Raw genomic sequence first — 11192 nt, forward strand, 5'->3', positions numbered from 1 at the left:
TGTTCGCTGATGATACAGCGCTGGTGACTGATTCATGTGAGAAACTGCAGAAGCTGGTGACTGAGTTTGGGAAAGTGTGTGAAAGAAGAAACTTGAGAGTAAATGTGAATAAGAGCAAGGTTATTAGGTACAGTAGGGTTGAGGGTCAAGTCAATCGGGAGGTAAGTTTGAATGGAGAAAAACTGGAGGAAGTGATGTGTTTTAGATATGTGGGAGTGGATTTGGCAGCGGATGGAACCATGGAAGCGGAAGTGAATCATAGGGTGGGGTAGGGGGAGCCTTGAATAATGTGTGGAAGTCGAGAACATTATCTCGGAAAGCAAAATGGGTATGTTTGAAGGAATAGTGGTTCCGACAATGTTTTATGGTTCCGAGGCGTGGGCTATGGATAGAGTTGTACGGAGGAGAGTGGATGTGCTGGAAATGAGATGTTTGAGGACAATATGTGGTGTGAGGTGGTTTGATCGAGTAAGTAATGTAAGGTATGAGAGATGTGTGGAAATAAAAAGAGTGTGGTTGAGAGAGCAGAAGAGGGTGTTTTGAAATGGTTTTGTCACATGGAGAGAATGAGTGAGGAAAGATTGACCAAGAGGATATATGTGTCAGAGGTGGAGGGAACGAGAGAAGTGGGAGACCGAAATGGAGGCGGAAAGATGGAGTGAAAAAGATTTTGAGTGATCGGGGCCTGAACATGCAGGAGGGTGAAAGGAGGGCGAGGAATAGAGTGAATTGGAACGATGTGGCATACCGGGGTCGACGTGTTGTCAATGGATTGAACCAGGGCATGTGAAGCGTTTGGGGTAAACCATGGAAAGTTGTGTGGGGCCTGGATGTGGAAAGGGAGCTGTTGTTTCGGTGCATTATTACATGACAGCTAGAGACTGAGTGTAAACGAATGGGGCCTTTGTTGTCTTCGTAGCGCTACCTCGCACACATGAAGGGGGAGGGGGGTTTATTTCATGTGTGGCAGGGTGGTGATGGGAGTGAATAAAGGTAGACAGTATGAATCATGTACATGTGTATATGTATATGTCTGTGTGTGTATATATGTGTATACTTTGAGATGTATAGGTATGTATATTTGCGTGTGTGGACGTGTATGTATATACATGTGTATGTGGATGGGTTGGGCCATTCTTTCGTCTGTTTCCTTGCGCTACCTCGCTCATGCGGGAGACAGCGACAAAGCAAAATAAGATAAATTATGTATATATATATATATATATATATATATATATATATATATATATATATATATATATATATATATATATATATATATATATATATATATTTTTAATCTTATATATTTTGCTTTGTCGCTGTCTCCCGCGTTAGCGAGGTAGCGCAGGAAACAGACGAAAGAATGGCCCAACCCACCCACATACACATGTATATACATACACGTCCACACGCGCAAATATACATAACTATACATCTAAATGTACAAATATATATACACACACAGACATATACATATATACACATGTACATAATTCATACTGTCTGCCTTTATTTATTCCCATCGCCACCTCGCCACACATGGAATAACAACCCCCTCCCCCTTCATGTGTGCGAGGTAGCGCTAGGAAAAGACAACAAAGGCTTCATTCGTTCACACTCAGTCTCTAACTGTCATGCAATAATGCAGAATGTTTGGAATGTTTGACGAATGTTTGGAAGTCGAGAACGTTATCTCGGAAAGCAAAAATAGATATGTTTGAAGGAATAGTGGTTCCAACAATGTTGTATGGTTGCGAGGCGTGGGCTATGGATAGGGTTGTGCGCAGGAGGATGGATGCTGGAAATGAGATGTCTGAGGACAATATGTGGTGTGAGGTGGTTTGATCGAGTAAATAATGTAAGGGTAAGAGAGATGTGTGGAAATAAAAAGAGTGTGGTTGAGAGAGCAGAAGAGGGTTTTTTGAAATGGTTTGGTCACATGGAGAGAATGAGTGAGGAAAGATTAACCAAGAGGATATATGTATCAGAGGTGGAGGGAACGAGAAGTGGGAGACCAAATTGAAGGTGGAAAGATGGAGTGAAAAAGATTTTGAGTGATAGGGGCCTGAACATGCAGGAGGGTGAAAGGCGTGCAAGGAATAGAGTGAATTGGAACGATGTGGTATATATATATATATATATATATATATATATATATATATATATATATATATATATATATATATATATATATATATATATATATATATATATATATATATATATATATATATATATATATATAAAATTGTTGTATCACTTTGAGGCATTTTCATATAGCGGTAAGAGGAAGTAAATGAATTAGTAGATGATAGAAGATTTATTGTCACAGTCAATGGTGTTCTTGCCCGCTGTTCCAGTTACATGTTAGAGATCGGGTGTTGGTGGCAGGCGTCAGTGTTGTGCTTTCTGAAGACAACTATCAACATCATTCCAGTAGTCTATAGCGCTCTGTGTTCCCGTTCCCCAGGGGCCTACCATGGTGTTGGTGGCAGACCTCAGTGTTGTGCTTTCTGAAGACAATTATTAACATCATTCCAGTAGTCTATAGCGCTCTGTGTTCCCGTTCCCCAGGGGCCTCCCATGTGCGTTTTAGCATAGATCTCACACGTGGACGAAGGATCTACATATCTCTCCATGTAACTGTGGACTGTATTCTCACTACATTCCCAGTTGGCAGCGCAAACGTGGAAGTCTGAAGGAGAGAACATAACTTTAGCTTGGCTCTCAGACCATCAGTGCTCTTAATGTCTCAGTTCTACATTGAGAATATCAGGATTTAGCCACGTGTGTCAAGAATGTTGGAGTGACGAGTCGTTTGTGTTGTGATCAAAATTCATGTCTTCGTAATTTCCCTGCAAGTTTATTTGTTTATGTGTGTTGTTCTGCAGATGTGAATGTAACAAGCGAGAGTATGTGTGTGTCCCATGCGGAGGTGCTTTACATGGCAGACGATATTTGTCTTCAAACGACAGAGTTACTTGTGTTGTGTGAACCTATACTGTGTGTCAAGCCCTCGATGTCCACAGCTTAAAACTTCTGAATGTTGCCATAGGTAACGTGCCACGTCTCCTGCCACATCTTAGGATAGTTTTGATTTTCTAAGATACGAACCTTAATTTTGGGTCTACATCCTAAGTTAGCATTCTGTTGTACTAATCACTATAATACTTACATTGATTCCTAGCTGTAAATCAACGTATTATTACCATATTAATCTGGTCACGTCAGTATGGTTGTAAACATTACATGCGATAATTGGCAAAACTTTTCCGATATATTTTGTCGATTCGGTCAGTTCGCCCGCTGCTTCTCCTGCGGTTATGTTAAATGGAACAAAATTAATTAGTCTGAGTCTCGTGTATGTTGGTCGAGCATCATCTTCCATGACTTACCAAGAACAAGACTCCAGTGTACGCTGAGCCAGAAGTGTTCATGTTAGAGGGACAAGTAAGTCTTACATGTGAAGTAGAAACAAACTCATGTAACAAATAGAGGAATTCTGTATGGTAGAGAATCAGTCCTTAATCCAAACATTCTAAATCTTTAGCTGAAGTGACCGTCATTTAGTTACATACCATTGTCAATCAGACGAGTTCGTGGTTTCAGTAATGATTCTTTCTCTGTATAGCATACAAGGCTGTACAATCATTAGGCGATCTGTTCCTTACATTCATTGTGGATTCCTGCATCACGCGGTCATTATACCATATCAACAACTTCACTAACAGCCTCACCTGCACAGGTATTATACCACTCACTTGACAAGTATTCCTCTTTTTGACCCGTTTTGATGAGAAAATTTCGCTTCTTGTTGTGTGACTCTCGGCTCTACCTCAGGGTAATGGAAGGTCTGGCAAAATGTTCTTGGTTGTATTGTGTAGTTGTTGTATCTGGTCGCTCTTATCTGTGCATTTTCGATGTGGATAATTCGTCTTGTTTGAGAAGTAACAAAAAAATACCCAGAATGACTTTGTCTCGACCTGATATCAGAAATAACGTGGCTTAACGTGCATGACGTAACATGGATTAACCTGCATGACGTAACGTAGATTAACGTACATGACGTAACGTGGCTTAACGTGCATGACGTAACTCGGCTTAACGTGCATGACGTAACATGGATTAACCTGCATGACGTAACGTGGCTTAACGTGCATCACTTAACAAGATTAAGCAAACGTTTTGTTGGTGTATTTGTTGTCGTAAACAGCCTTACCTTCCATGAGTTCTCCTCCGTCTTGCCAGTAGCCGTGGCTGAAGGCCCAGGGGCCACAGAGCCAACCATGGATACACAGTGGCTCTGGCATCTTACACCCATCGCTTGACACCTGCAAAATGTGATATATAAAGGAACTGGCAAATCAATATTTTTGGTATTTTCCCTATGACAAAAATTCTTCTGATGAGTTTGGTCGCCTGGCAAACTGCCAAGTGACGGAGGTGAGCGTGAACACGCCTGTTGTACTCACGTAACACATGCAGTACAGACATTCGTCCGTCAGTTCGGCTGTGGTGGTGGCCACCAGAACAGCCAGGAGGAGACACAGTGTACTGGACATTGTGCAGTGCTGTTGACGCTATGTATGGTCGACATGTCTATTTATAGGAGTGCTGGAGCCGGCGTCTGAGATCATGCCATATGCATTTGAGAAAGAATGAGTTACAGCTGCTGTTGATCACAGCTTGCCTCACGTCATTACCAAGTGTTGCCACCACAACCTTAAACTGCCAAACACCATCTTTAATAACTGACAAAAACCATCTTTAATAACTGTCAAACATCATCTTTCACAAAAAAAGAACAAAAGATTCGCAAGAAAGAAACCTTAAAATTAACCCACTTTCACCGTTTTAACGTCTCCTTAGTATTCTTCTTGATATCTTTATTTCACATGAAACTACAAACAAGAAATGATTATAGAAATCTAGGCAGCAAAGAATCATGTTGACGTCAGCAACTCATCATCAGCAACTTGGCTCATTCCCACAAAGAGATATAATGGTAAAACAGCAAAAGCATATCTACATACGCAGATAAACACACACCCAGCCACACTCTCACACCCAACCACACACTCACACCCAGTCACACACTCACACCCAGCCACACACACTCATCTAGCCACACACTCGCACCCAGCCACACACTCACACCTAGCCACACACTCACACCCAGCCACACACACTTATGCAGCCACACACTCATACCCAGCCACACACTCACACCCAGTCACACACTCACACCCAGCCACACACACTTATCCAGCCACACACTCACATCCAGCCACACACTCGCACCCAGCCACACACACTCACCCAAGCACACAAGCACACCCAGCCACACATCCAGACCCAGCCACATACCCACACCCAGCCACACACCCTCACCCAGCCACATATCCACACCCAGCCACACATCCACACCCAGCCACACACCCACACCCAGCCACACGCCCACGCCCAGCCACACACCCTCACCCAGCCACATATCCACACCCAGCCACACATCCACACCCAGCCACACACCCACACCCAGCCACACACCCACGCCCAGCCACACACCCTCACCCAGCCACGCAACCACACCCAGCCACACAACCATAACCAAACACATAACCATAACCAACCACACACCCACACCCAGTCACGCTACCACACACACACACACACACACACACACACACACACACACACACACACACACACACACACACACAGCCAGCCAAACACCTATAAACCAGCTTCACGCACATACCAAGCCACAAACCCATACCCAGACACACAACAACACCCAGCTACACCCGCACAACCAGCCACACACCCATACCTAACAACACAACTATACCCGGTCACACACACACACCCAGCCACACACCCATATCCAGCCATAGATCCATACCTAGCCAGATATCCACACCTAGCCACACACCCACACTCACCCAAACACCCACACCTAGCCACATACCTATATCCAGCAACACATCCACAACCAGCCACACATTCACACCCAGCCACACACAATACCCAGCCTTACACCCATACCCAGTTACACACTCATACCCAAACACATCCCCAAAACGACCCACACTAATACACCTTGCCAAACACCCACACACAGCCAAATACCAATATGCCGACACCCAGAAACACACCCACATCCATGTACCCTAGTCAGACACCCATACGCAGCCAGACTCCCACACCCAGCCAGACATCCACACCCAGCCAGACATCCATACCCAGCCAGACACCAACACCCAGCTACACATCGACACCAAACTATGCACCCAAACACAGCCATACACCAATACCCAGACACAGGCCTATATACAGAAAAACACCCACACTCAACCACATACCAACACCCAACCAAAGACCATACCCAGCTACACACCTATACCTAACAATACACCTACACACATCCAAACAAACACATGGATCCACACACCAATAACCAGCGACTCACACAAACCCAGTCACAAACCCACACCCAGCCATACCCCCATACCCAGCCATACACCTACACGTAGCCTATACTCTCCCAGACAACCACACCCAACCATACACCCTTACCCAGCCACACACCCAGAGCCAGGAACACACCCATAAGCAGCCATACACCTATTCTCTGACATACACCTACAGTCAGCGGAAGATAGATAGATAGATAGATAGATAGATAGATAGATAGATGAACAGACAGATAGGTTTATTGACTACAGCTCACAATGTGTAAAACATAAACACAACACTATATAATGATAGCAAAAAGAACACTGATAAATTACCTATTCAACACATCAGTAGTCCAACATAAGAATTTCCTACACAATTCAACACACACAAAAGGTAAATAAGGAGCAAATAAAGCACATATTTACAATATGATCAAAACTGTAAAACGAGATTGAACTGCTCTGTAGACAGGTGCTCTGCCTGCACGTCGTCACAAGTGCTCTGCCAGCACGTGGTCACACGTGTTCTGCCAGCACGTCACAACACGTGCTCTGCCTGCACGTCGTCACACGAGGTCTGCCTGCACGTCGCCACACGTGCTCTGCCTGCACGTCGCCACACGTGCTCTGCCTGCACGTCGCCACACGTGCTCTGCCTGCACGTCAGCACACGTGCCCTACCTGCACGTCGCCACATGTGCTCTGCCCGTACGTCGCCACTCGTGCTCTGCCTGCACGTCGCAACACGTGCTCTGTCTGCACGTCGCCACACGTGCTCTGCCTGCACGTCGGCACATGTGTTCTGCCCGCACGTCGCCACTCGTGCTCTGCCTGCACGTCGCAACACGTGCTCTGCCTGCACGTCGGCACATGTGTTCTGCCCGCACGTCGCCACACGTGCTCTGCCTGCACGTCGCCACACGTGCTCTACCTGCACGTCGCCACATGTGTTCTGCCCGCACGTCGCCACTCGTGCTCTGCCTGCACGTCGCAACACGTGCTCTGTCTGCACGTCGCCACACGTGCTCTGCCTGCACGTCGGCACACGTGCTCTACCTGCACGTCGCCACATGTGTTCTGCCCGCACGTCGCCACACGTGCTCTGCCTGCACGTCGTCAAACGTGCTCTGCCTGCACGTCTCCACACGTGCTCTGCCTGCACGTCACCACACGTGTTTTGCCCGCACGTCGCCACACGTGCTCTGCCCGCACGTCGTCACCGTGCTCTACCTGCATGTCGTCACACGTGCTCTGCCTGCACGTCGTCACCGTGCTCTGCCTGCACGTCGCCACACGTGCTCTGCCTGCACATCGCCACACGTGCTCTGCCTGCACGTCGCCACACCACGTCGTCACACGTGCTCTAACTGCACGTTGCCACACGTGCTCTGCCTGGACGTCGCCACACGTGCACACAACTTCCTTGAAAGGAAGGCGGCCACATCCACCCTGCTCCAGCGACCTGTTTTCACTGCCCACAGTGTGCCCACACTGTGTCCACACCGCCCACATTGTGCCAACTCTGCCCACACTGCCAACACTGTGCCCACACTGCAAACACTGCCCACACTGTTCCAACACTATTGTCCCCACACTGCCCACACTGTGCCAACACTATTGTCCCCACACTGCCCACACTTTGCCCATACTGTGCCCACACTGCAAAACACTGCTCACACTGCGCCAACACTAGTCCCCACACTGCCCACAATGTGCCCACACTGTGCTCACACTGTGCCAACGCTATTGTCCCCACACTGCCCACACTGTGCCCATACTGTGACCACACGTCCCACACTGTGCCCACAATTCCCACACAGTGCCAACGCTATTATCCTCACACTGCCCACACTGTGCCAACACTATTGTCCCCACACTGCCCACACTGTACCCACACTGTTCCCACACTGTCCCCACACTGTGCCCACACTGTGACCACACGGCCCACACTGTGTCCACACTACCTGCACTGCCCATGCTCTGCCCACATTGCCCACACTCTGCCTATATTGTGCCCACACTGCCCACACTGTGCCCACACTGTGCCCACGCTGCCCGCACTGCCCACACTGTGCCCACACTGCCCATACTGTGCCCATATTGTGCCCGCACTGCCCATTGTGCCCACACAATCCTTACTGCCCACACTGTGCCCACATTGCCCACAGTAAGCCCACACTACGCCCAAATGTGCCCACACTGTGCCCATACAGTGCCCATACTGTGCCAACACTAAGCCCACATTGTGCCCACACTGTGCCCATACTATGACCACATTGCCCACACTGTGCCCACATTGCCTAAACAGCCCACATTGTGCCCACTCTGTGCCCACACTGTGCCCACACTGCCCACATTGTGCCTACACTAAGCCCACACTAAGCCCACACTAAGCCCACACTGTACCCACACTGTATCCACACTAAGCCCACACTGTGCCCACACTGTGCCCATTCTGTGACCACACTGCCCACACTGTGCCCACATTGCCCAAAATGCCCATATTTTGCCAACACTATGCCCACACTGCCCACACTGTGCCCATACTGTGCCCACACGAAGCCTAAACTGTGCCCACACAGTGCCCATACTGTGACCACATTGCCCACACTGTGCCAATACTGGCCACACTGTGCCCACACTGTGCCCACACTGTGGCCACACAGTGCCCACATTGCCCACACTGTGCCCACAATGCCCAAACTGTGCCCACACTAAGCCCAAACTGTGCCCACACTAAGCCCAAACTGTGCCCACACTGTGCTCATACTGTGACCACATTGCCAAAACTGTGCCCACTGCCCACATTGTGCCCAAACTGTGCCCAGAGTGCAAACACTGCCAACACTGCCCAAACTGTGTCCATACTGTCCACACTGTGCCCACACTGCCCACACTATGCCCACACTGCCCACACTGCCCAGATTGTGCCAATATTGTGCCCGCACTGCCCACACTATGCCCATATTGCCCGTACTGCCCACACTTTGCCCATACCGCCCAAACTGTGCCCACACTACCCAAACTCCCTACACTGTGCCCGCACGAAGACCACACTAAGCCCACAATGTGCCCACACTGTGTCCAAACTGACCACAGTGTGTCCGAACTAACCACATTTGCCTAAACTAAGCCAACACTGCGCCCAAACGATGCCCACACCATGCCCACAATGTGTACAGACTAAGCCCAAACTGTGCACACACTGTGCTCAGACATGCACATAATAGTGTGTGTTCATAGTTGTATATATATTGTATCTTAATGTTCATCGACATGCACATTATAATGTGTGTTCATAGTTGTATGTACATTGTATCTTAATGTTCATCAAGATGCACATTATAATGTGTGTTCATAGTTGTATATACATTGTATCTTAATGTTGATCAACATGCACATAATAATGCGTGTTCATGGTTGTATATACATTGTATCTTAATGTACATCAAGATACACATTATAATGTGTGTTCATAGTTGTATAAACCTTGTATCTTAATGTTCATCTACATGCACATTATGTGTGTTCATATTTGCATACACAGTGTATCTTAAAGTTCATCAAGATGCACATTATGTTGTGTGTTCATAGTTGTGTATAAACTTAACTTAATGTTCATCAACGTGCACATTATAATGTGTTCATAGTTGTACATATATTATATCTTAATGTTCATCAAGATGCACATTACGTGTGTTCATAGTTGTGTATACATTGTATCTTAATGTTCATCACCATGCACATTATAATGTGTTCATAGTTGCATATAAATTGTATTCTAACGTTCATCAACATGCACATTATAATGTATATTCATAGGTGTATATACATTGTATCTTAATGTTCATCAACATGCACATTACAATGTGTGTTCATAGTAGTATATACATTGTATCTTAATGTTCATCATGATGCACATTATAATGTGTCCATATTTGTATATACATTGAATCTTGATGTTCATCAAGATGCACATTATAATGTGTGTTCATAGTTGTATATACATTGTATCTTAATGTTCATCAAGATGCACATTATAATGTATGTTGATAGTTGTATATACATTGCATCTTCATGTTCATAAAGATGCACATTATAATGTGTGTTCACACTTGCATATACATTTTATATTAATGTTCAACAAGATGCACATTACATTGTGGGCTCCTAGTTGTATATACACTGCATCTTAATGTCCATCAAGATGTACATTATAATATCTGTTCATAGTTGTATATATATTGTGTCTTAATGTTTATCATGATGCATACTATAATGTGGGTTCATAGTTGTATATACATTGCATCTTAATGTTCATCAAGAAGCATGATATCATGGGTGGTAATTGTTGAATATACATTGTAACTTAATTTTCATCAGGATGCACATTATAATATATGTTCATAGTTGTATATACTTTTTTTTTTTTTTTTTTTTTGCTTTGTCGCTGTCTGCCGCGTTTGCGAGGTAGCGCAAGGAAACAGACGAAAAGTTGTATATACATTGTATCTTAATGTTCAAGATGTACAATATGTGTTCATAGTTGTATATATATTGTATCTTAATGTTCATCAAGATGCATGTTATAATGTGTTCATAGTTGTATGTACATTGAATCTTAATGTTCATCAAGATGCACATTATAATGTGTCTTCATAGTTGTATATGCATTATATCTTAATGTTCATCAAGATGCACATTATAATGTGTCTTCATAGTTGTATATAC

General features: G+C 45.5%; 1 protein-coding gene across 1 annotated transcript; it reads right to left on the reverse strand.

The window, feature by feature from the left end:
- Positions 1 to 2308: 2308 nt before the first annotated feature.
- LOC139758880 (lysozyme-like) lies at positions 2309 to 4619 on the reverse strand. Its single transcript, XM_071680742.1, has 3 exons — positions 4476 to 4619; positions 4223 to 4334; positions 2309 to 2698 (listed from the first exon to the last, which is right to left on the reverse strand). Exons 1-3 carry the CDS (start codon positions 4563 to 4565, stop codon positions 2502 to 2504), a joined length of 399 nt encoding a protein of 132 aa, XP_071536843.1. The 5' UTR covers positions 4566 to 4619; the 3' UTR covers positions 2309 to 2501.
- Between the last annotated feature and the right edge of the window lie 6573 nt (positions 4620 to 11192).

This window comes from Panulirus ornatus, chromosome 31 (genome assembly GCF_036320965.1).
Source record: "Panulirus ornatus isolate Po-2019 chromosome 31, ASM3632096v1, whole genome shotgun sequence".
Taxonomy (NCBI): domain Eukaryota; kingdom Metazoa; phylum Arthropoda; class Malacostraca; order Decapoda; family Palinuridae; genus Panulirus; species Panulirus ornatus.